This window comes from Sminthopsis crassicaudata, chromosome 2 (assembly GCF_048593235.1).
Source record: "Sminthopsis crassicaudata isolate SCR6 chromosome 2, ASM4859323v1, whole genome shotgun sequence".
NCBI classification, from domain to species: domain Eukaryota; kingdom Metazoa; phylum Chordata; class Mammalia; order Dasyuromorphia; family Dasyuridae; genus Sminthopsis; species Sminthopsis crassicaudata.
This window is the reverse complement of record NC_133618.1, coordinates 613830229-613857314: the sequence shown is the minus strand read 5'-3', so window position 1 is coordinate 613857314 and position 27086 is coordinate 613830229. Positions and strand designations below refer to the sequence as shown.

At 37.0% G+C, this 27086-nt stretch overlaps 1 protein-coding gene across 1 annotated transcript; it reads left to right on the top strand.

The window, feature by feature from the left end:
* The first annotated feature begins 258 nt into the window (after window positions 1–258).
* On the top strand, window positions 259–25651 carry C2H10orf53 (chromosome 2 C10orf53 homolog). The gene is made up of 3 exons (XM_074296096.1): window positions 259–560; window positions 24565–24684; window positions 25067–25651. Exons 1-3 carry the CDS (start codon window positions 464–466, stop codon window positions 25129–25131), a joined length of 282 nt encoding a protein of 93 aa, XP_074152197.1. The 5' UTR covers window positions 259–463; the 3' UTR covers window positions 25132–25651.
* Window positions 25652–27086: the final 1435 nt, after the last annotated feature.

The following is a 27086-nucleotide window of genomic DNA, read 5'->3' as shown; positions in this document are numbered from 1 at the left end:
ATCACCACACAGTAGACCCAACTCTTTAATTAGACCAAATTAAGTTTTCTGGCTGCTTCGTCTTGAACCTGTCCACTGAGAACGCCGGGGCTTTTTTCAGGTCAGGCCCCTCGTGCCATTGCCCGAGGAGGCTCATTCTTGTTGGGTGAGGGCGTTCTGTGTCCCCGGCCTGGGGACAGCAGCAACTTCATAAGGCCGCCTTTTATGACTTCATGAGCAAGGCCCCCCAGTTAGAAGCCTCGCTCCCGCACAGAACGCAGGCTCTCTCTCGAGGAGTCTCTCACACCTTGTCTTCCTCAAACCCTCATTTGTCCTTAAACTCCTTTCTGCCCGCCCCCACACGGTGACCGGAAGAGACTCCGCCCCTAACAACCTCGATCCCGCCTTCAGGGCGGCCCTTCCGTCCCCAGCCCCATCCCACGGGTCCACCGCCGAATCTGCATTTGCGCCTGCGCCTTACAAGATGCCACAGAACGCTCTCGTCTACATGCGCTATGGGCCCTACCGAGCCTTAGGCCTGACTCTGGAGCACCGCACCTTCCGCCTGCAGGGCATGCTGTGTGAGCGCTGGGGGGCTGGAAATAAGCCAGCAGGGGGCGAGGCAGCGAGACCACGTGCTCCAGGGAGCTGGGGGCGGAGCGCGGGCTGGAGGCCGGCCTTCACTAGGCCTGGTGCCTCCGTCTCTGACACCGCAGAGTGCACGGCCGGGCCAATGCCTCAGTATCCTCTTCTGTAACATGGAGATAGGGACAGCACTTCCCTGGCTGCTGGGAAGCCCAAATGAAAGGATAGTTGTAAAAGCTTAGCATTGAGCCTGGTATACTGTAGGCACTGTATAAATGCTTTTTTTCCTTCCTTCTTTCCTCCTTATGCTTCTCTTCTTTCATTTCCTCTTCCTTTTTTTCCCAACTTATTCCTTCCTTCCTTCATTCTCCTTCCCTCTCTCGTAATACTTCCATCCCTCCCTTCCTTTTCCTTCATTTCCTCCCTCCATTCCTCCCTCCCTCCCTGCTTCTCTCCTTCCCTTCCTTCCTTCTTTCTTTGCTTCCTCTTTTCCTCCTTTTTTCTTTCCTTCTTCCCTTCCTCCCTCTCTCTCCCCCTTTCTTCCTTCCTTTCTTTTTTTCCTTCTTTCCTCCCTCCCTCCCTTCCTTTCTTCCTCTTTCCTTTCTTTCCTTCCTCCCTTCCTTCCTCTTTCCTTCCCTTCCTGCCTCCTTCCCTCCATTTCTTCTTTTTTCTTTCCTTCTTTCCTCCTTCCCTCCCTTCCTTTCTTCCTCTCTCCTTTCCTTCCTCTTTCCTTCCCTTCTTGCCTCCTTCCCTCCATTTCTTCTTTCTTTCTTTCTCCTTTCTTTCCTTCCTTCCTTTGTTCCTTTCTTCTTCCCTTTCTTTTCCTTTCTCCCTCCATCTCTCCCTTATTCCTTCCCTCTCTCCCTTCCTTCCTTTCCTCCTTCCTTGTTTCCTTGTTTCCTTCCCTTCCTTTCCTTTACCTTCCCTTCTGAAAGAACACAATAAAAAGAAATGGGTAAAAGTTGCAAAGAAGTCAATTAGTGATGTAAGGGGAAACCTCTCAACAATTACAGATGACCCTGAATGGAAAGTTCTGTCTTGAGAATTGTAGGTTCACACTCAATGGTGGTCTTCAAGCAGAGGCTAAATGACTAGTCTGGAATATTCTGGGTGGACTGTCAACAGAGATCTTTCTCCTTAGTGATTCCAGAATACAACAAAGTATCTTTGCCTTCTCAACTTCTGTGATTCTTGTCTTTCCAAAAATCCTTCACAAAGGACTTCCTCTTATTGATAGAGCCACCTAGAGACTGGAGAATGGAAAAAAAAAAAAAAAAAAAAAAAGTATTAATCTCGGTGATACTGCAATCTCTTTGCCAAATTTTAAGATTTTTACGTCAATAGTCATTAGAGAAATTGGTCTATAATTTTCTTTCTCTGTTTTGGCCCTACCTGTTCATAAGTGGAGTAGGACTTCTTCCCCTACTTTTCCAAATAATATATAGTATTGGAATTAATTGTTCTTTAAATGTTTGGTTAGAATTCACTTGTAAATCCATTTAGCCCTAAAGATTTTTTCTTAAAGAGTTCATTAATGGCTTGTTCAATTTCTTTTTCTAAAATGATACTAAGTATTTTATTTTCTGATCTGCTAATCTGGGCAGTCTATAGTTTTGGAAATATCCATTTCACTTAGATTATCATGGTATAGTGTCTACCAGATAGTCTGTCCACTGGAGTGGGCTGAGCTGGGTCTGTGTGGAAGGCTTACATTGATAACTGCTACTGGGCAATTGCCAGACTAGATCAGGAAGGTAACAGACACTAAACTATTGACAAGTCAAGGTCTCTCTGATAGATAGATCAATCTGCCTAACTCCCTTAGTTACTCCATGATGGGCAGTTTCAGTCTCCACCAACCCACCCTCTCATTTAGTTAGTTATTTTATAAGACAAGGACAGCAAACCTTAGTACCTTAAGAGTGACAAAAATCTCACCTTTTTGACTTCCTCAAGGCCTCAGCACTGAGATTTATCACTTTGAGGCAGGAGGAAGAAGTCTATCTTCTTCTGTTCAACAATACTTTTGGGTGAGATCAGCATTGACTTAGTGAAGAATCCCCTTTTCATTTTCATGACCATATGTGTATACTTCCTGCTAGATCTTATGCAGATGAAGTGTTAGGGACAAAAGTTGAGAGAAAATATTTGCCATAGGACAGGTCTCTGCTGGCTTTTTTATATGAGGTTGAGCAATTCAAGCCTCAGAGTTTTCCAAAGTATAAAGAGATTCCTTTATTCCCTAACCATTTCTATTTCTCTGTCTTTTGACCCTTCCAACTTTCAGCTCCATAGAAGTCCAAAGAGTACTTCTTAAAATAACATTCGGGGAAAATTAATTTTCAAAACTTTGTACATATACAATTTAGATCTAAAAACTATTTCTAGTTCTAGAAAAATCTTAACCTTTTTCTTCCTACTATTTTCTATCATTTCATATTGACCTTAAAAATATGCCTGATCTTTCCTGAACTTACCTTTACTTTAGGCAATTTGAGAATTCATTTTTCATTATTACATATAAATAAAATAATTAAACAGAAATGACCCCAATCAACACTCTACACTCACTGAATTCAATAAACATTTATTCAAATTCTACTACATCAACATATTGGGCTAGGAACTGAGATATTAAGATGAAACAAGAAGCTGCCCCCTTCCCTCAAGGAGTTTATAATCTTGTAGTAAGAATAAATGAATACACAAATGTTTATCAAATATTATCTGCCAACATATTAAAAAGAACTATTATAATAATTCAATTTAGCCAACATTAATCACCTACTTTATACTAGGTGTTGAGCAAAATCAAAATGATTCCCATTCCCAAGAATTTTATATTCTTTCAATAGATAAATATGTAATGGATTTGCAAATAAGAATATTATAAGAAATTTCAAAAGAGGGATATTACACTTCTTCAAAGAAGGATTTCTGGGGATTAAATCAGTTGAGCTAAAAATAGGAGGATCTTATCAGGTGGAGTTGGAGGTAGACTATTCAAGGAATAGGAATCATCAGTGTATGCAAAGTTAGGTAGATCAGAGACTGGATAACCAATTTGGCATAACTAGAATATAGAGTCTATAAAAGATAGTAATCTGTTATGTGTCTGGAAAAGTAGAATGGAACTAGATTTTAGAAGACCTTTAATGCCAATTATGGAGTTTATATTGTTTGCTTTAAGTAATGAGGATATAATAATATTTTAACAGAATGACAAGATACTACATTAGGAATATTAGGCAATAAAGTGTAAAGGCTAGATTGGAGAATGAAGATGAGGTAGGAAGGTTGGCTGAGAGATTTTTTATGATGACCTAATCCCTGAGCTTGGGCAGTCTTAGAAGAGATGTCAGGAAATATAGGAGAAACATTATTTGTGGTGATACATAATAGAACCCAGTAACTGATTAGATTGGCAAAAAAAGGAAATGACATAGACAAAGGGACTTTAAAGTTTTGTGGGGTTTTTTGTTTTTTGTTTTTTTAGTTTAAATAAAAGAATGGTAATGGTAATAAGAAGTAAAGTATAGACTTTAGAGGTCAGATAAATTTAAGATACCAAAGTAGTAATATCTAAGAGGGCACTTAAATTCAGAAAAATATAGAGGCAGCTAGTTGGCACAGTGGATAGAGCAACTGGCCCTAAAGTCAAGAGGATCTAAGTTCAAATCTGGTCTCAAGACATGTAACACTTCCTAGCTGTGTGACCCTAGGCAAGTCACTTAACTCCAATTGCCTCAGCAGAAAGAAAGAAGGAAGGAAGGAAGGAAGGAAGGAAGGAAGGAAGGAAGGAAGGAAGGAAGGAAGGAAGGAAGGAAGGAAGGAAGGAAGGAAGGAACGAAGGAAGGAAGGAAGGAAGGAAGGAAGGAAGGAACGGGAGGAAGGAAGGAAGGAAGGAAGGAAGGAAGGAAGGAAGGAAGGGAGGAAGGAAGGGAGGGAGGGAGGGAGGGAGGGAGGAAGGAAGGAAGGAAGGAAGGAAGGAAGGAAGGAAGGAAGGAAGGAAGGAAGGAAGGAAGGAAGGAAAAATGAAAATTCTGGCCAACGTAGTCTGAACAAATGACTTTTCTATACCTACCCCATCAAAACCTGAAATTTTTCTCAGACCAAAGAAATCCAATCAAGAAATGCAGAACTGTAGAAAAAGGGATCAGTAGTCCATGGATGATTGAAAAAGGGACCTCCAGAAAAACTACAACCCAAAAAAGGCAGACAAGGCAGCAGCTTTTACCAGAGATGGGCCAGAAACAAGGATAGCCTTTAGGGCTCTATGACCAGAGGCAACAGAAGTAGAGGCATCATCAGATTACTTCAGGATGATTCAAAACACACAGGAGGTTCTTCAGAAGCTCCAGGAAACAACACTGGCCAGTGCCTGCTTGGCTCTGATTGGTACATGCCAGGGCACTTCCTTGCATTCTGCTTTGAGATGCCATAGAAAGCTCTGAAGATCCAACATTCAGAACCTCAGATATCAAGAGAATGGTGCTAATGCTGGGAAATAGGGATCAGCTTAGGAATTCAGGGATCAATCTAAAATAAGACCAAGCAGGGCCAATCTTCCCACTCAAAAGTGCAATAAGGGATAGATAGAGCCTGGCCTAGGCACAAGACCCTAATTCAGGAACTAAAGAGATGAGAGAACCAAAGGAGCAGCTAGGTGTCACAGTGCATAGAGTACTGGTCCTGAAGTCAGAAAGTTGTTGGGTCATTTTCAGTCCCATCTGACTCTTTGGGACTCCATTTGAAGTTTTCTTGTCAAAGGTACTTAATTTATCATTTTCTCCTCCAACTCATTTTACAGATGAGGACACTAACAAATAGGGTTAAATGACTTGCCCAGAATCACCTAGCTAATAAGTGTCTGAGAGCAGATTTGAACTCAATTTGCTTCATTTTCCTCATTTATAAAATGAGATAGAGAAGGAAATGTCAAACACTCCACTGTCTTTGTTAAAAAAAAAAAAGACCCAAATGGAATCACAAATAATCAGATATGACTAACAACTGAACAACAAATCAAAGAAAACACAATCAGTATTTTTTTTAAAATAGCAAAGTTGCAGGATATAAGATAAACTCATATAAATCATATTCTACATATTACCAATAAAGTCCAGCAGCAAAACATAGAAAGAAAAATTTCATTTAAAATACTAACCATTATGAAATATTTGTGGGTCTACTTTCCAAGACAAACTTAAGATCTATATGAATATAATTAAAAAACACTTTTCACACAAATAAAGTCAAATCTAAACAATTGGAGAAATATCAATTGTTGATAAGTAGGCTGAGCCAATATAATCAGAATGACAATTCTGTCTAAATTATTTTATTTATTCAATGCCATACCAATCAAATTACCAAAAAGTATTTTATAGAAGCTAGAAAAAAATAACAAATTCACTGAAAGAACAAAAGATTGATATCAAGGGAATAAAAAAAAAATGCAAAGGATCCGATTGTTCTTGTGCAGCAAGATAACTGTATAAATATGTACAAATATATGTATTTAACATACATTTTAACAAATTTAACATGTATGGGACTGCCTGCCATCTAGGAGAGGAGGTAGAAGGAAAGAGGAGAAAAGTTGTAAATGAAGTTTTTGCAAGGGCAAATATTGAAAAATTACCATGCAGATGTTTTGTCAATAAAAAGCTATAATAAAAAAATGCAAAGGAAAGTGGCCTAGAAGTATCAGATTTTGAACTATATTATAAAGCAGGAATCATCAAAACTGACTAGGAAATAGAGTGGTAGATCAATGGAATAGGTTAGATAAGTAAGACATAATAGTACATTACTATAATAATGCAATATTTGATAAACCCAGAGACACCAGCTTCTGGTATAAGAATTTACTGTTTGACAAAAACTTCTGGAAAAACTTGAAAACAATATGTCAGAAAGTAAGTTGAGACCAACAGCTTGTACTGTATACTGAGATAAGGTCAAAATGGATACTTGACTTAAACATAAGCAAATTAGAAGAACAAGGAATATCAGATATATGAAGAAGGAAAGAATGCATGAAAAAAGATAGAAAACATTAATAAATATAAAATAGATAGTTTTTTTTTCTTTTTCTGAGGCTGGGGTTAAGTGACTTGCCCAGGATCACACAGCTAGGAAGTGTTAAGTGTCTGAGACCAGATTTGAACTCTGGTCCTCCTGAATTCAGGGCTGGTGCTCTATCCACTGTGCCACCTAGCTGCCCCTAAAATAGATAATTTTGACCATGTTAAATTAAAAAGCATTTGCACAAACAAACCTAATGCAACCAAGATTAGACGGAAAGCAGAAAGGTGGGAAACAACTTTAAAAGTCTTGTTTCTCAAATTTATAGAGCACAGAGTCAGATTTGTACGTCATTCCCCAATTGATAACTGGTCAAAAGATAAGCATATGAAGACGTGTTTTAAATCACTTTTGATTAGAGAAATGGATATTAAAACAACCACTACAGACCTATCAAATTGGCTAACATGACAGAAAAGGTAATGATAAATGTTGGCCAAGATATGAGAAAATCATGTTACTAATATACTATTGGAAGTATCCAACCATTCTGGAGAGTAATTTGGAATCTACCCAAAAGACAATCAAACTGTGTATACACCTCTTTGAACACTAATACTACTACTGGGTCTATATCCCAAGGAAATCATAAAATGGGAAAAGGACCTGCATACAGAACAATATTTATAACTCTTGTGGTGGCAAAAAAAAATGGAAATTGAGGGAATGTCCATTAATTGGAGAATGAATGAATGTACTATGTATATGAGTACAATGGAATACATTATATTATAAAAAATGATGAGCAACCAGATTTCAGAAAAATCTGAAAAGACTTACATGAACTGATGCAAAATGAACAGAATCAGAACATTGTACACAGTAACAACAACATTGTCTGATATTGTCTGATGAACTATGAAGGAATTAGCTCCTCTCAGCAATACAATGATCTAAGACATTGCCAAAGGATTCATGATGCACTCTGTATACAGATTGAAGTATGCTATTGTCACTTAATTTATTTGTGTATGTTTATATATGTGTGTATTTTCCCTCTTTTATTCTGTTTTTTTTCTTTTACAACATGACTAAATATGGAAATGTGTTTTACATGATTGCACATAAATAACCTCTGTCAGATTGCTTATCATTTTAGAAAAAGGAGAAGAATGGGAAAAAAGGAGATAAATTTGGAACTCAAAATTTTATAAAAATGAATGTTAAGAATTGTCTTTATATATAAAATTAGAAAAATAAAGTACTATTAAATATACACAAAACTAAAATGTGCATATCTAGAGATTTTCTTCTCCTGCCCCCAGAGAAAGAGATTAATCCTTTTTAACTACAGACAGAGATTTAAAAAATAAAAGTGAATTTTCCACAAAGACTACATAAATACCTAGAAGAAATAAAAGAGTTTTTTAAGTGAAATAAAAGCTCTGGGGGAAAGACTTGAAAAGAAGAATAACTAAATTGGCACAGAAAGTAACAGTCCTTGCTTAAATAATGGACCCCCAGAAAAATAGGATAGACTAAACAAATCAATGACTCTTTGAGATAGCAAGAAATATTAGAACAACATGTAGGATATATATCAAAAACAATCAACCAAGAAAAGAGGTAATTTAAGAATCATTAAGACTTCCTGAAAGCCTATATTTTAAAATCGACATTTTAGTTAAAGAAATCATAAACAAAACCTGCCCAGACATAAAAGAAATAGAGAGCAAAGTGAAGATAGAAATAATTCATTGATGACTTTCAAAAGGAAACCCTGAAAAGAAAAATTTCAAGAATGTTTTAGCCAAAGTCTAGAATTTCTTATCAAATAAAAAAGTCTGCAAGCATCTAGAAGGAAGAAGTTTTGGTATTACAATCAGGATCACATAACACTGGCAGCTTCTACTATAAATGAGAGGAGATCTTGCAGTACAATAGTCCAAAAGTCAGAAGAGAAAGGCTTTAATAACGAAGAACAACTTTTCCAGGAAAGCATAATAGGGGGAAATTGGGGAAGGAAGAATTAATTGATTTAATGGATTAGAATAATTTCAAAGATTAATAACAAAAAGAACAGATCTGAGTAGGAACTTTGAAATGCAAACACAAGAGTAGAGAGACTTGGAAAGGTAAATTAATTTAAGCAATTGGAAATGTGCTAACATCCTAATAGAGGGTAAATAAATACTTATTCTTTCAGAAATTTGACATCTTCAAAGAGTATTGAGGAAGTTAAGAAAAATAAAGGAATTGTAGGTGGATTGGTTCTACTCTGAGGATTTTAAAAGGGAAATTGAAGGGAGTTTAAAAGGAATTCATTGCTATAAAAAAAGAAGAATTCTTATTCTTATAATTAGGAGCCATGAGAAGAATGTGCAGACAGGGAGAGAAAGATGGAAGAGTGTACATCAATTGAACTTCACTCTTATTTGAAATGGACAAAAAAAAAGGTTAAACACACATTTACATACACTTTGGTGTAGAAATATATCAAACTCAAGAGGAAAACAAGAATAATGGGAGCAGAGGTAGATATGAAGGTTGGGAGAGTTAAGAAGAAAGATAATCCTAGGGAGGAAAGGATTGAATGCAAAACAAACTCCCTGATCTTGAAGGGGAGTTTAAAAGAAAAGAAATTAAATAAAAAGTATTAGTCTAAAGAGGTACCCATAAAGGCTGAACTAAGCTTTTGGTATACCAAAGGTAATGGAATATTGTTATAATCATTAGCATAACAAAAGTTAGCATCAACATTAGCAGTAACCAAAGACAATTTCATAGAATCCTAGATGATATGAATTGATCTAGAGTAAAATAAGCATAACCAGAAGAACATTTTTTACAAAGACCAAGTTGTGAAGAAAAACGAAAAGAACTCTGATCAATGTAGTAGTGAACCATGTAGACTTCTCCTACTATAGGTCTATGATGGCATAACTTTAAATGGGCATCCACTGCAATCTCCTTTAGTTCCCCATCTCATTAACTATTGCATGCATTCCAATTCAATTCTTTTTTTTCCTCCATACTGTCCCTCGACAATCACATTCACTCCCTTTCATGGCTTCTCCCTTTGTACTATCTCTGTGATGATGATTTTCAGTTCTCTTTTTAGTTCAGACCTACATCTTCAGTTGCATGGGACATGTGCATTACCTATATGCATAATACCTTAAACACAATTCAGCTCAATTGATAGATACCTTAAACTCAGCAGAATCCAAAATTGAGTTCATTATTTCATTCCCTAAAAGTTTTCCTTCATCCTATTTCATTAGTGTTGTCTGTGATATCAACATTCATCTCGTATTCTGTGTTCACAATTTTGGGATCCTTTTTGTTTATTCTTCTGTATCTCAGGGTTTTCATAGACAATCAACCAGTTAGCAAGTTTTGCTGCTTCTGCTTATGAAATCTTTATCACATTCTATTTTTCTGTACCCATTTTCATCATCAAATTACAAGTTATTGCCAAATTAACACCTGCCTAGAATCTCCTTCACCTTTTTCCTTTTCCAGCCCATATTTCATACAATTGCCAGAATAATTAAGTTGGCAGAGATGGCTTAGGATTGAGAATTAGCAAGGAGAAAACAATATAATATCTAATAGGAGAGAGATTTGAGGTTGGATTAGAGAGCAATGCTGAAATAAATGACCATTGGTCAATATTGAACATTGACTCAAGTAAAGATGGAAAGTAGATGATAGACTCATCAAGAAACCAGACATCACATTGAGCAAGGAGTGATTGAGAGAGAGATGGTTGGACAGGAGATTATGATGAAATATGAAATGGATTTTTAAAAAGAAATATTTGCTAGTTTCCTTGCCTGCAGCTTTTCTTTGTCTAGTTCACTTATCTCCATCAGCTAATCCACTAATAGTTGCCAGTAGGAACTGACCCTTGAAAATAAAATCCACTCTCATTCAACTGACAAAGCAAATCACTCTTGTTTCCCTTGGAGCATATCACAGTGGCCATTAATGACCGCAGTGGTTACATCTCTCACACATAGGGGAAGAAAAGAAACCTCCCTGTGTCTACCTCCTTACAATGACATGTAAATCATTGACAAAGGGTGTGAAATAACTTTTGCAAAGTATTCCAAAATTTTTTTTCTATTTTTGTTCAGTTACCACAAATCCCATTTAAAGAATAAAGTGTCAAGCCTCAGAGAGCTCTTCCTTTTGTGGGGGACTTAATAGCTTTAGGTTGATTTATCCAGAAGTTTAGTTGGAGCTTTTCATAAGTATTCCATTTCAAGGAAGAAATTTATCTGGCCTTTCTTTTCATAGCCAACCTCTAGCAACTATTAAGAACTTGAAAGATTGGTCCTCAGTGGATAGTCATGACATTTTAAAGAACAGTGGCACTTTCATTAATAGCTTGTTACCTCAAGTTCCTATTTCTTTGCCAAAGAATAACCTTCCAATTTTGTGCCCATCCATTCCTTAGCAGATAAAAAGATCATAGACTTCTATGCTGTTGTTGAGTCATGTTTGATTTTTCCTGACCCTTTTGAGGTTTTCCTGGCAATGATGCTGGAGGGGATGGTCATTTCCTTCTCCAGCTCATTTTACAGATGAGAAACTGAGGCAAACAGGGTTAAGTGACTTGCCCAGAATCACACAGCTAGTGGCTAAGGCCACATTTGAACTAAAGGAGATGAATCTTCTTGACTCCAAGCCTGATGCTCCATCCACTACCTCATCTATCTGTTCAGGAGATTATATGAAGGTTAAAAACATCTTTTCTTCCATGACATTGGTTTATTTGTTTTGTTGTTTTTGTTAATTGTTTTTAGTAGATGATCAGTTTATTATTAAATGTCTATTCACTAGCAATTTATTTATGAGATTAGAGTTTTTGTCCCCTCTTCCCCTCTTGAAGATACTTTGTATTACCTTCTTTAAATATTGTATCTACATAATTGTGTACATGTTGTTGCCCTAGCAGTATGTAAATGCCCAGTGAATAAGGACCATTTCCTCTTTTATTTTTGTATTTCCAGAGTGTCCTACACACAATAGGTGGTTAATTAATGTTTGTTGAACTGAATTAGAGTAAACCGGAATCTTTGAGATTATTTAATCCAGAGATACTTAACATGAGGTCTGTACACAAATTTCAGGGGGATATCAGTGAATTTGTATGTGGGAAAGATCTCATCTTTATTTCCATAAAATTCTTGTAATAACTATGTATTTTATTTTAAGTATTTTAGAACATTATTCTGAGATGGGGTCCCTGGATGTCATCAGACTGATGAAAGATTAATGCAAAAGGTTAAGATGCCCTGATCTGTTCCAATGCTTTCATTTTAACATGAGAGAACTGGGCTTAAGGGAAATTAAATTTATACACAGAGACACATATGTGTGTATATGTATGTATATATATATATATGTGTGTGTGTGTATACATACGTATAAGTGTATATATTTATATATGTATAAGTATAGTATAGCATAATATAGCATAGTATAGTAATTAACAGAGTTTGAACTTGTCTATGGCATGCCTATCACAACACTAAAATTGTCTTTCAGGATCTCCTTTCCTCTCCCTTATCCCCTGCAAAAAAAATTACTCCAAATATTTGGGAATTGTATGTCTCACTGTCACCAAAAAAGGGGGTGCATTTGGAATTCTTCAAATTTTTTATTATGTTCTGAGATTCTCTGATAAAGGATTTTTATAGAAGATAGAAGTAGGATAAGGACAGAGAGGATACTTATAAACATTTTTCCATATTGTGTTTTTTTTTTAATTCTAAAACCTTCCAGGCTTGATTTGGACTATTCTGCAGGTTAAATCATGTTTGCCATGTACAGAATGCTCTCTTGCTTTAACAAGAAAAGCCTATAAGATGCTGATGGATCATTATCCTCCCCACCCCCCAACAGGTTAATGGGAGGGTAGTCTACTCTATTTTATAATTCCTTCAGACCCTCATTACTGTACATCAAATGAGGGTACATTTGCAAGGGAATGATTCCAGTCACTGTGGGCAGCCACAAGGAGTCATGGAGACAAAAGTGTAGACCACCCACTTGCTACTTCCAGATATAATTGTACCTCTTCTCACCCTTGCTGTTGGCACTGTTGGAACTGAGGGTATGTAAGCCCACGTGAACCTGTACCTACAAAATTACAATAACTGTAGCAGGCTTTGTTTGTTTAAGGCGATTTAAAAAATAGAAACTAGTTTTAATTCAACAAACATTTGTTAAGCAATTACTATGTGCAAAGTACCACAGTACTTTGAAACTTGATGCTTGGAGTACAGAGACAGATTTGCCAGAGAAATACTTAGTGAAGTGCAGATTGGGGGAAGGGGGAGAAGAGAAGAAGAAGAGTGACGTAGACAAAAATAGCCTTGATGTCAGAAAAGAGTGATAAACACACAAAAAAAGTTTCCAATCAATGTGCTTCAACCAGTTTAAGTCACAGGTAATGATAAGATAATGATCAGCTGTTGAGAAATCAAAAAAGGCTTCATGGAGAAAGTGGCATTTGAATTGAAATTTAAAGAATGGAATGGATTTCCACAAATAAAGATTGGGATGGTAAACATAGCACCCCTTCTAGGATGTTAACTGGCATGAATAAGGACACGGAGATTAGGAAAAGGGATAGGATAAGAATGGAGGACATAAAATAGTAGAATTAATAATAATAACTAATATCTGTAATATATATATCTTTCAGGTTTGTAACAAGGTTTACAAATAATAATTCATTTTTACCTTAACAACACTGAGTTAGGTACTTTTAGTATCTCCATTTTACAGATAAAGAAACAAGCAAACAGGTCATTTATCTAGTAAATGTGTAAGGCTGGATTTGAACTCAGTTCTACCTGACTTCAGCTCCATTCCTCTATCCATTGCCAAAAAAGTCAAATAGACTTCAAAAATGCCAAGATCATTAAGTTGTTACTTTATTCTATAGTTATTACAGAACAGTAAGGAGTTATCAAATGTTTTCAAATAGAAGAGTGATATGATTAGACTAATACATTTGGAAGATTATTTGAATTGTGGTATGGAAAGCTGTTTTGAGAAAAGAGAGACTAGAGACAGAAAGCAACAAATATGTCACTATTTTAGGAGAAGGGAGATAAAGATATGAACTAGGATAGTTTTCATGAAAATTGAGAGGGCAGGAGTAACTAGATGGTATAGGACTTAGAGCAGGGGCTCTGGACTCATGAGGACCTGAATTCAAATTGAGCCTCAGGTATTTTATACTTACTAGCTGCGTGGCCCTGGAGAAGTCACATAAGTCCAAGAGCCTTGCCTCTTTCCTTAATATAGAGAAAACAAACATGAAGAATAACCTTCATGTGGAAGCATAATCAACAGAACTTGGCAATTGGTTGTATATTAGGGATTGGGCTGGGTGGAGAAGACAATCAGATATAATGGTAGTAGTATTAGGCAGCACTAAGTGATCACCTAATTTATTTTAGCTTTGTTTTTTATACTCTTTAAAATGCAGGTACCTGTAGCGCCTACTTCCCAGGTTGTTGTAAGGATAAAATGTGATTTTTTTAAATAATAACTTTAAATTTTCAAAATATATGCAAAAATATATTTCAACATTCACCCTTGCAAAACCTTTTATTCCAAATTTTTCTCCTTTCCTTTTCCCCCACCCTCTCCCCAGACAGCAAGTAATCCAATATATGTTAAACATGTACAATTCTTCTATACATATTTCCACATAAAATAGATATTTCTAAAGCACTTTGCACCATATAAATGCTTGTTGTTATTAATGATAGTAGTAATAGTAGCAGCAGCATAGTAGTAGAAGTAGTAGTAATAGTAGTAGTTATAATAGTAGCAGCAGTAGTAATAGTAATAGTAGTAGTAGTAATAGTTATAGTAGTAGCAGCAGCAGCAGCAGCAGCAGCAATAGTAGCAATACTATTAGTAGTAGTAGCAGGAACAGTAGTAGTACCAAAGGTAGTAATGATAGTAGTAGTATTGCTGGTGACATAATACTATGCCCTGCTTCCCAAGATGGCTTTGAAGTTTCAAATGTAAATAGAAATAGTAGTAGTAGTAGCAGCAGCAACAAAGGCAGTGGAAGTTGTAATATCAGTAATAATAGCAGCAACAATAATAGTAGCAGTAACAACAATAGCAGTAGTAGCAGCAGCAGCAATAGAAGTAGTAGTAGCAATGGCAACAGTAGTAGAAGTAGTAGCAATTGAATAGTAGCAGCAACTGCAGTAGTAGCAATAACAGCAGCAACAGAAATAATAGCAGCAGTAGCAGTAGTAGCAGTAGCAGCAGTATTAGAAGTAGTAGCAGTAGCAGCAGTAGTAGCAGTAGAAGTAGTAGTAGCAGCAGTAGCAACAGTAAATAGTAGAAGTAGCACTAATGGTAACATACAGTAGTACTAATAGTAGAACAGCAGTTATACCAGACGTAGTGATGGTTGGAGTACCATGGTGAAATAGTATGCATTACTGCACAAGATATTTCAAACCTAGGTGAATAGGAGGCTGGTGATATCATCAACATAAGTTAGGAGGAAGAAACAGAGTTTGGATGGGAGAGATCCAGAGATGTTAAGCGTGAGGTGTCAATAAAAAGTCCAAGAAGAGCTACACAACAGCCAGTTGGAAAAATAAGAATAATAGGTTATGATTTGATATATAATAATAATAATATAGCTAACATATAGTGCATTTAGGCTTGCAAAACTCTTTACATACATTTTTATTCCTTGATAACAATAAAACTATGAGGTAGGTGTTATCATGATCTCTGTTCTATAGATGAGGAAACTAAGAAGTGACTTGCCCAGGATTGCACAAAAGTCCTACCAGCTAGCTGCCCTGTAGAGATTTTATAGTCATTTTCAAAGCAATGATTATTGAGGTCATGGGAATAAATGAGATCACCAAAGAAGAGAGTGTTCTACATAGAGGAACACAAAGGACAGAACTTGGAAGAATACTTACATTTCGGGTGTAGGTGAGAGATAAAGAGATTGTAAAGATTTTAGGAGGAGTGAGTCAGGAATTTGGAGGAGAAATATGGTAGCACAGTGTCAAAGAAGTGAGGGCATTAGGGAAGGGAAGTAAATAACTGTAGTCAGCAGTGCCAGTGCTTCAGAGGGATCAAGTAGGGTGAAGACAGAAAAAAACACAATTATACTTAGAGACTTTGGAGAGATTTCTCTGTCATGGTGAAGACTGAGGTCAAATAGAAAAAGGGTTGAGGAGTGAATGAAGCCATTATGAAATGGAGGCAGTGAGTCACTGATTAAATTGAATTATTATCTTTACTAACCAAAGTTGGAGAGCCCAGCCTTTCAATTATCCTGGGCTGTTAGAACTAGAAGAGACTTTAAAGGTCTAGTCTAGAGTTTCTTAACCTTTTTTGTGTCATAGACCTCATGGCAACCTACTGAAACCTATGGATTCTTTCTCAGGATATTTTTAAATACAGAAAATAATATACACAGGTTTATGAAGGAAGCCAATTATCTTGAAATAATAGATATCAAAATATTTTTATAATAAAATAAAGGCCAAGGACACCTGGTTAAGAACTCCTGACTTAGTCCAACACCTTCATCATTTTGCACATGAAGAAACTGAGACCCAGAGAGGTGAAGTGATTTATATTGCATGCAAGTAGTTAAAGAACCCAGTTCTGACTTGTATTCCAAATCTCATTCTACTACGCCAAAGGATTTTATTTTATTTCTTCTAAGAAACACACACATAGTCCATCACAGTCCTGGACTACAAATATTTCTATCTTGGTAGCTCTGCTGACATAGCTCTCACAAACTCAGAGCTTCCTCCACTTCATCAGAGGAAGACGTTTGAGGAGTACTGAACCAAAAAGTTCAATGAAAATAAACACACATTTAGGAACATATCACAAATGTGCCAAAGAAAAAGGCTTTGAGTTCTTTCCTGAAATTTTTAAAAATATTTTATCTCTTTTGGTTTTTCATTGCCCAAATTTCTCCCTATATCCTTCTCTTCTCTCCCAGAGTGATATCCTTTTGATGAAGGCTTTTTTTTAATAAACAAAAAAGAGAGAAATTTGAGAATCATCATTTAGAGGTGATCATTAAATCCAAAGGAGCTATTGAGATAAACTTATAAAGTAATATAGAGGGAGAAAAGAGAGCCCAAGACAGAAACCTGTAGGACAACATCCATTAGAAGAAATGATTTGGATGAGGATTTAGTAGAGAATGAATAGGAGGATTTGGATGATAAGAGAGCCAAGAGAGATCGGTGTCCCAAAACACTAAACAGAGGCATAGTGGAGAATCCATGCCAGCCAGGTGAGAAATAAGGATTACAAAGCTAGGAAGCTTCAGAGGCAGAAATCACTGTGTCCTGACTCCAAGTCCAGTTTTTTATTCATTGTGCTGTCATTCTTCAAGAAACCCGAAAAGCAGGGCATCCTATTTCCAACAAGGCTGGGGCACCTGCTGAAAAGTCCTGACCTTCACTGGGGCTCAGTTGGAAGTGTGAATCCTAGGGGCTTAGGGTTGCTGCAACTAGCAAGTTCTAACTTGTTTAACTTGGGAATTCAAGAAAAGATGATTTCACAGTTTATGTGGGAAGCACTAAAAGAGCGGAGTTACATTCTATAAAAGAAGAGGATCATCCTGATAAAAAATAATTCCTTAAGTGGAAATTCCTCTTGCTCTCAGTCTCTGCAGGAAAGAAGCTCCAAAAAGAGAAAAATGACTGCCGATATGGAAATGGTCTAGAACCTGCAGATTTTTCTCAACCAGCCACTATGGACTGTGGTCATAGCTTTTGCAGAGCTTCTGCCTAGGAACAGGAGAGTAGATGCTATGCCTTTTTATTGTCTTGATTGCAGGCAGGTTTCCCAGGTCAGAGAACTCCCAACACCTAGAAAAGCTAATTGATGTTGGTAAACAGGACATCTTGCTCTGTTTGCCAAGTCCTGAAGGATGGAGAGGATGTCCCATTTACAAGTTTTCAAATTCTGTTGTGAGGAGGACCAGAAATTTTTCTGTGTGCTCTGCTGCAAATATGAGAGCTTGGGACACACAAACTCTCTCTATAGAAGAGACTGCTAAGGATTACAAAAAAAAAGCTTTAGGAGATTCTGAGTTACTTGAAGAAAGATTTTGAGGAAGCCAAGAAACTTCTCTCTCAGTAGAAAGAAAGGATGGAGAGACCTCTTATGGAGATTGGATACTCATAGGAAAATATTGATAAGTGCAACACTTCCGAATGGAAGAAGAATATCAGTGTCTAGAAAAGTTGAAGGAAGAACAAAGGACTAGCAAAAGCAGCAAAGACTATTCTAGCATATCCAAGACCTTCAGGAAATCATGCTATAGCTGCAGGTAGCAATCCACAAACCTAACATGTAACTACTGCAGGAGGCAGGGAGCTATTGGAAAGGAATGAGTCTGTGCTATCTATCTCAAAGGTCTAAGATTCTCATCCCAGAGAGAATATCCCATCATTGGAAGAGTAGATGTCCTCAACAAATTTATAGTGGACATCCGAGTGCATCCAGAATCAGACAGTTCTTATATGACTGTTTCTTGAGGATCAGAAGAGAGTGAGGGCTGGAGAAAGCTGGCAAGTTGAACCCAATCATCTTGACAACTCTACTTGTCATTATGCCTTTGTTGAGCAGGTATCAGCTCAGGCAGATATTACTGGGATGTGACTTAAATACTTCACTGGAAACTTGGGATCCATACCCCCCACCTGAGGACATGCCATGTGAAGAAGTGAAAAGCTTTGTGCTCAGGGTTGTGTGTATCTGGAATACAGTCTGTCCTCTTTCACAATGTTCTCCAACACCCCTTATTTATAGATTTTACTCTATTCAATTCACAGAGTCTGTCAGGCTTCTCCTGGTTCTTCACTTCCAGGAACAAAGGCTGGTCCAGTGACTAGTCCAGTTGACTATTCATTTCTCTTAGCATTTCTCCTTGGAGGAATTTTCACCCTATCACCAGGTTGCCTGGCTAAGATCCTTGAAGAGTACCACCATCCTTCTTGTAATCTAAGCTCAAAATCTAGATTTCTTCCTCTCCTTCTTACTCCTTCACATACCACCCTCCCCAGCCAATCTGTCGCTGTCTTGTCAATTCTACCTTTAAAACATTTCTCATATGTGTTCCTTCTCTTATCTGCCACCATTCTGGTGCAGAACCTTATTACATCACACCTAGACCATTACAATAGCCTGTTGGTGGTGGTTCTTGCTTCCAGTCTCCCCTCACTCCAGAGGATCCTCCCCTCAGCTGACAAACTGATCTCCAAATTCCAATATCTCCCTACACATCCAGGTTTAAATTACAGTCTTCTGTTTGGCCTTATAAGTCCTCATAACGCTGCATCCTGCCTACCTTTCTAGTCTTTTAAACCACTTATTCCCTTTTCTCTTGTCTGTAATTCAGTGACACTGGTCTCCTTGCTTTTCCTCATATAAGTCACTCTATCTCCTGACACTTCATTTTTTTTTTTGGTTCTTTCCCATGCTTTGAATTCTCTTCTTTCTCATCTCAGTCTTCTGACTTCCTTGGTTTTAAGTCCTAGCTAAAAATTCACTTTCTTCCAAAAGCCTTTCCCAGTCTCCCTTAACTCTAATCCTTTCTCTCTGTGACTATACCCAATTTATATGTTAAGTGTGTATGTTTGTATATATATATATATATATATATATATATATAAATATGTATTGTGTGGGTGTATAGTTGTTTTCAAGTTGTCTCCTCCGTTAGATTGTAAGCTCCTCATGAGCAGGGACTGCCTTTTGCCTTTCTATTTCCTTACTTAGTAAAACACCTAGAAACCACTTAATAAATGCTTATTGACTTGACATTTTGCATCCATTCATATGTGTCTTTCATGGCTGTTTGATTATCATATATATCATTTTTTACAACCTCAATGTTATTTACCACAGGTGTGTTTTTATCATTCCCCATTCCGTGAACATGTTTTGTTTCCATGGGCACTTTTCTTTTGTTATCCAGTCACTTTTCAATCACGTTTGACTCTTCATGACTGCTTTGGGGTTTTCTTGCCAAAGACACTGAACTGGTTTGCCATTTCCTTCTCCATCTCATTTTATAGATAATAAACAGGCAAATAAGGTTTCAAAATGCTGCTATAGGAGGCAGCTATAGGAGGCGCAGTGGATAGAGCACCCCCTGCAGTCAGGAGGACCTGAGTTCAAATATGACCTCAGACACTTAACACTTCCCAGCTGTGTGACCCTGGGCAAGTCACTTAATCCCGATTACCTCAGGGAGAAAAGATGCTGCTATGAATATTGTGGTGTATCTGAAGCCTTTATTTTTGAAATGTTCCTCTCTGGAGTGGTGCAGTGGAATCTCAGAGTCAAGGGTATGAAGGCCATTGCTTCTTTTTAAAAACATATACAATTTTCAGAATTTACTCTATCCCTGAGGCTGCCCAGCTGAAAATAGCTAATGAAACTGATCTCACACAGCCCCTGAGTGCTCCAGGAGAGCTTTCTCACTAATTGGAATCTTTCCGATGTCATTTTCTGAAGTTTCTCTCTGCAAAATGAAATTAAAATTCTGCAATTAAATATTTCACAGTTGGAATTGGTTATGCTGAACCAATCGAAATATGAAGTGGACACATGCCAACATTTAGACAGGGCACTTGTCACAGTAATTAAATACAATTAATTGGCAGATTTGTCTCTTTTCAGAAAGCAAGATCAAATGAAATATTGAGATTTTAAAAAATAGATAAAAACAGATATCTCTTTTTGACTTCTTTCCATTTTAATCACTTAGAGTACCTTCTTAAGGTTTAGTGAATCATCGTTACTTAGCTGAGCAAAAAATATTAATGTATGAGGCACAGAACCCAATAGGTGTCATGCACCTAGTGAATCCTCAGTAAATGTCATTTGAGGACTGTCATTCCATTTTCCAGATGAAAAACTCTAAATTAGAGAAATAGAACTCCTTGAATCCCCCTAGCACAGACATGCAGCGTGGTACGTGTGGAATGTTGGATTTGAAGTCAGAGGACCTGAGCTCAAATTCTGCCCCTGCTCCTTACTACTTGTAAAATCTTGCACAAGTAGCTTAATCTCTCTGGGTCTCAGTTTCCTCAGTCCATTAAATGAGAGAACTGGAATAAATGGTCAGGTAGGTTCCTTCCAACTCTAAACCTGTTTTCTTGGTGATAGAATCAGGACTACCTGAATGTAATTCTCCTGATTCATGTTTCTATTTAATTTCAAGTACTGAGTCCCCCGTCACTGGAACTATGCATAACTACATGTCAAAGATATTGGAGAAGGAATTTATTCATGATTCTGGCATGATTTAAAAGTGATCCACATGTTTCTTCTGTCTTAGGATCCTATGATTCCAACCGTATAGCTTTGTCCATAAGAATATGCTGCTCCCTTTTAGACAGATACCTAGTTACCATGTAACAAGCCTAAGGATAGTATGGCAAGGTGGACATTGCCCAATCCTGATGCAGATCCCCATTACCTCACATCTAGACCACAGCAAGAGCTGCTGGTAGGTCTCCCTTCCTGAGTTCCTCCCCAGTTTACCTTCCACTCAGTTGCCAAAATGATCCTCCTAAAACACTTGGTCAGCCAAACCATCTTCCTATTCAGAAAACTCCAGTGGCCCTTATCACCTCCAGAATCAAATATAGACTCCTCTATTAATCATACCCACATATCACCCACATACGCACCTTTCCACTCCTTACCACATAACCCGCCTCCTACATACTCTGCAATCCAGTGACACTCATTTCTATCTTCTGACTCTAGTCATTCTCCCTGAATGTTCCCCATGCCTGGAATTCTTTCCCTTCTTATCTCTGCCTCCTGGCTTCCCTAGGTTCCTTCAAGTCCCAGCTTCTCTAGGAAGCCTTTCCCACCTCTCTTAATTCTAATGCCTCTCCTCTGCCTCCTATTCTCAGTTTATTTTGTAGGTAACTTGTTTATGTTGTTTTCCCCAATGGAAAGTAAGCTCCTTTTTAAAAAATATTCATTCTTTATCAAATTTTGAGTTCCAAATTTTCTCATCTCCCTTTTCTCTCCTCTAAGTCACTAAGCAAATTTATATAGTTATACTTAAATATAACTATATACATGGAGTTACTTATATAATTACATGTGCAATCATGTAAAATATAATAATCATCTTGTGAAAAAAGAAACAGTTTGCAAAAAATACAGTTTTCAAAAGGAAAAAACACAAATTCAATCAGTTCTTTCTCTGGATTATCATCATGAGTCCTTTGGAATTGTCTTGTATCAAAGTATTTCTGAGAAGAGCTAAGTCTGTCATAGTTGATCATCATCCATTGTAGTTGTTACTGTGAAAAGTGTTCTCCTGGCTCTGCTCACCTCACTCAGCCTCAGTTCATGAAAGTCTTTCCAGGCTTTTCTTAAATCTGCCAAGCAGGGACTGTCTTATGCCTTACTTTGTATCCCTGATGCTTAGAACAATGCCTGGCACACAGTGGGCACTTAACAAATCTTTATTGACTGGCTGAATAGAAAACTGATTCTGATTTCAGGAAGACATGAGTTCCAACAACTAGTTAAATCACAAGCTCTTGATGCTCTGGGCAACTCTACAAGATTCTGTGTTGCTGAGAAGGTGCCACCGTTTCTCCCTGTATTAACAGAGATAGATTCCTCACATGGAACTTCACTATATCAAGGAAACAATAGGCCAATCCCTTTACCTATTCAATTAAGCAGGCAGAAGGTATGGAACAGTATCCTAAGAACTGAGATGGAGACAAAGTTTAAATAAGATATAGGATCCTGCCCTCAAGTGATATACAGTCAAAGTATCTAGATAAAATGGAATATGTATGCTCCTATCCAGAGATGCTGATTTTGCTTAGAAAAAAAATAAGGTAGCAGAGTCAGAAAAAGTATTTTAACTCCTTATAGCTAACTAAAGTTTAGGGTGTTAAGTCCCTTTCAGGATTTAGCTTATCAGCTAAGGGCATGCCCCAACCTCATGGGGTGTTTGTTGCCTTTCTATTGGGGCCATATGAGTTCCTCTGAAGAACTCTTCCATTCTAGTTCATATTTACTATTCCTGATGTCTATTGTAACTCCTATTTTGTCTGTAATCTCTTCTAAATAAACCCACCTTTTGCCAAAGAGAATGGCCATGGTAAATGCTTTGCATGACCAATCCCCAACTTTTGGTTCTTCTCCTAAAGTACATTATCTGGCATCTAAATAACATTTGATTCTACATCAGGCACATCAGCATACACACCCCCCCCACACACACACAGAGTCACTTTTCTTCCCTGGACCTATATCTTTGTGTATAAAATAATAGATTTAGACTAGATCATCTCTAAAGTTCCTTCCAGCTTTAATATTCTGAGTTTTTCTTGAATAATTCATCCCCTACTTTAAGAAAAAAAAAACTTTGAGAAAATGTTATTGCTTCAGAAGTCTTATCTCAGCCAAAAAGGACTTCAGAATAAATTAAAGAAACTGACATCAATTTGCTAGCGATTAGAAAAGGAAGAAGAGAGCAAATCAGCCTTCATTCCTTTATTTCTGCCTATGTATTTGTCACCTTATTTCTTATTACTTTCTAACCGTAGCTACCCTCAATGGGGATCCCTACCTTGTGAAGAAATTCAAGAAGTACACATCCTCTCCAGAGCTGCCAGGTCCTTTTCCCTTAAACTAAAGGGAAATTCCAAATTTCCAAAACTGAAATTTGAAATACAAACACATTTAAAGCACTTTAAAAGTAATTCATGAATCATTTTCTATTCTCTTCCCTTCTCTCACAAATAGCCAGCATTTTGTAGCCTCCTTCAAAATAGTATTTTGCTTTAATGTTCTCTACTGGAGAAATATCAAAGGAATGAGATTTTAGTTAACTTGACCACTGACTTATGTAATCCTGAGTGATTCGCTGTTCTTTGGCTAATGTAGCCAAACAAATGAAAGTTACTGATAATAGTTCTGGTGGCATACACATTCCTGTTTCAGAGTGAAAATATCAGGAAAGGAGGGATAATTAGAAGAAAATATATAGTATTGAAAAGTGCAAAGAACATACTTTTTTATATAGTAGCAGTTTTTCCCAGGTGAGTAAAATCTAAATTGATTAAAAAGAGCAAATCTACTACCAAGTCTGAAGGTGAGAGTGAAAAGGCTGAAGTATAAGCCTAGGCACAAGAAAGCCCCATTAGGCTCTTAGCTCTCAAAGTATTCATAAAAGCTCATTTTTCAGCAGTTATTGTGAAGCTGCTTGGTATTAACTTGGAGAGAAAGCTAATCTCACCCTAAAGCTGGGTTCATAGCCTTTTCAGTTTTTGTTTTTTTCAGTGCTTCTTAAGACTCTACTAGGATTCAAGCTAAATCTTTATTGATTTTAGTGCCAGGAGCTAGGTGTTCTATAAGTGTGTTGGGGGTTATAGGGAGAGGGTGGATTGGTAGAGCTTTCTGTCAATTTGGGGATAATCATCTGAGGCAGTGCCATCAGTTAAGGAATGTTCATTTTCATATTAGAAATGAGTCTAGTATAGTGAATTCAGTAGCCTTGAATATGCTAAAATGAATTGAATGTTAATTTGAAATCATTTTTGTTATTTTGTTTGGGGCTTGGTTTTATTTGTACGTTTTGGGGTGTGTTTTCAATACATAAGTTAGCTCATTTTCCTAGAATGTCACAATTGAAAGGAGCTATCAATATCATCGATACTGTCTTATTTTAGAGATGAAAATAAAAAATATTTTTTGAAAATCACAAGGATGTTGATTCGCTTAAGGTCATATGGATAGTGGCAAGGAAAAACTAAAAGCCATGGTTTCCTGACTCTTTCAAACATAGATCTTTCTATTCACAAGTTTGTCAATCATAATAACTTGAAATGATTGCATTTCACTTCGTCTATTTTTCCTGTGTTTCAGCTGTCTTACAAAAATCTGGACACCATGTCATTCTACAGAGGATACAAGACTGGGATGCCCTAGAGCTCATAGTGAATGGTGAAGTCGTTTTCCAGTGCAAAATTAGTGAGTTGGATTTTGGTAAGTACCCAGTCCAAGACATTGAAAGCCATTTTCCCTTTTGAAGGAGATCACCTCTGTATTTATTAACATGGGAAAGAGCAGGATAATTAAAGGCAATATTCTCAAGCATATTCCATTATAAATGTGATTTAAAAGCTTAGTCTAGCATCAGAGATTACTTCTAAAGAAATTGTCCCAAAACTACATGTGGCTGAATTTACTCATTTCTCAGCTGTCATGAGCTGAATTTAAAACTTTGTCAAGCTCACTTGCTGAAGATTAGTATTACATTCATTCTTCCAATCGTTTTCAGAAATCCCTTTAAAAAGACGGTGAATGATTTAAAAAAAAATAATAGCAAACTGTGGGAAAACTAACCAACTGAACTTTTTTCCCCTAGGAGGTGATGGCAGATTAGATCCACTGTGTGAAAGGGCCAGGCTAGCAGTGCTCCATGCCTACTAATAAAATAGCTATATTTCCCCATTTGTGAAGCATCCCTCTTGGCTTGGAGTGATTTCTAACCCTTGGAATGGCCGGAAGCAGGCAGTTTGATGGTGAAGTTGAAAACACCTTATCAAGCTCAGAGGCTCATCTCCGGACAGTCCAAGGTGTACAAAAAGAACACCTGCAACCCAGTGCACCAATAAAGCTTTTCTACCCTGGCTACTGGTAAACACAATGCATCCATCTACCAACAATGATGATGATGATGATGATGATGATGATGATGATGATGATGATGATGATGATAACAATAATTACACCCTGCTTCCTGCAGCATCTCCTAATCCTGATCTATAGGGAATTGGCTACAATTATGGATTGTCAAGTCTATCTTGCACTGAGCTGAAATAAAATAATTAAATACAATAATAGCAACACCATCACTCAATGTTCAGTTGCCAGTAGCTGTGAAGAATCCAGTCTGTTATAAGGAGGGAAATGGGCAAGTATGAAAATTAAAGCTTTTTTGAAGCTAGAATTTAGTTCTTTGAAAGTCTGAAACTTAAAACTCAGAATTCTGAGATGTCCCTTTTGCCCCTACAGATCCAATTTAAGACCTAATTGTGAAGGACCTCAAATACCAGGATAGATAGTTTGGAATTTATTTGGTAGGTAATGAGGTAGTTTTAAGCAAAAAAAAAAAAAAAACCCAAAAACAAAAAACAAAAAAAAAAAACCCTGACCAAAGCAGTTCCATAGGAATATTTGTATAGAATATGCCTCAGATTTGGTAATAGTAGTGTACAGAGCATTTTGGAGATGAGAGAAATTAGCTAAGGACTATCTAGAAGGTAACTATAATTGTCTAACCATGAAGTAATAAGGGTGACAACTAGGTCAACGTTAGTAGGAATGATAGGGAAGGGTAGATAAGAGAGAAATTATGAAAGAAGAATTGATAAGACTTAATGTCTAATGGAATAAAAAGGGTAACATGATGGAAATTCAGGGAAATTTTTCATGACTGGGATTTGGGGACTTCTAGGGTTGATCAGACCCCACAGATTGAAAGATAAGTGATTATTATATCACTATAAGTTTATCACTACTAATCACTCCCTGAGTCTTGAGTTATAGAGCCATTCTACTCCAAAAAGACATTAGTCAGAGGAACTGGCTATAATACCTTTAATATATGTTCATATTGCAAAATAACCAAACCTTTTTTCTGATTAGCCGTCAGGGCTGAGTTCCGCCATTAACCTAGGCCATCTTTGCTTAGGATCCGCAGTCATTATCTTTATACCCCAAGTTTTTACTTCTCTTAGACATCCACTTTGCCCTTGGAAGAGTGTAATTGGGGTTTCAAGTTTTTGAAGAGCTGCCATGTGAAAGGAAGGACCAGACTTGTTCTGCTTAACCCTAGAAGAGAAATGGGTACAAATTTTCAAGAGGCAGATTTAGACTTTGCATTAAGGAAAGGAAATTCCTTACAATTAGAAATCTCCAAAAGTAGAACAGGCAGCTTAAGAAATCAAAGGTTCATATCACCAATGGTTGGGCAGCTGCTTATTTAAAATGCTTTGAATTAGATGGCTTCTGATGTCTTTCCCTTCCTACTCTGAAATCCTGAGATAATTGAATTAATAATGTAAAATCATCAAAAATTAATCTGTTAACTAAAACAAGAAAATTATATGCTTTGAGCTATTACTATGAGTAAAACAGGTGTCTTATAAGGGAAAAACTGAAAAGATTCAAGGAGGAAGAAGAATGTTTGGGGTTTTTTAAGGGAAAATTATAACAAAAATGTGGCAACAAACATGGAATGAACAAAGATTTGAAATGTAGTCAGTGTAGGAAATAGTCATGCCAAAAATGTTTTGGTTTGGTTTGTTAATGCTACCATTTTAGAACTATGCACTCATTCTGAAATTAATGTCCATAGACATTTAATCAAATAAACTGTTTTA

Excerpts from the sequence above, each read along its gene's own strand:
- C2H10orf53 (XM_074296096.1), top strand. The coding sequence starts at position 464 with ATGCCACAGAACGCTCTCGTCTACATGCGCTATGGGCCCTACCGAGCC. Across the intron at positions 561-24,564 it reads CCGCCTGCAGGGCATGCTGT|CTGTCTTACAAAAATCTGGA; the intron begins GTGAGCGCTGGG and ends CCTGTGTTTCAG. Across the intron at positions 24,685-25,066 it reads AATTAGTGAGTTGGATTTTG|GAGGTGATGGCAGATTAGAT; the intron begins GTAAGTACCCAG and ends TTTTTCCCCTAG.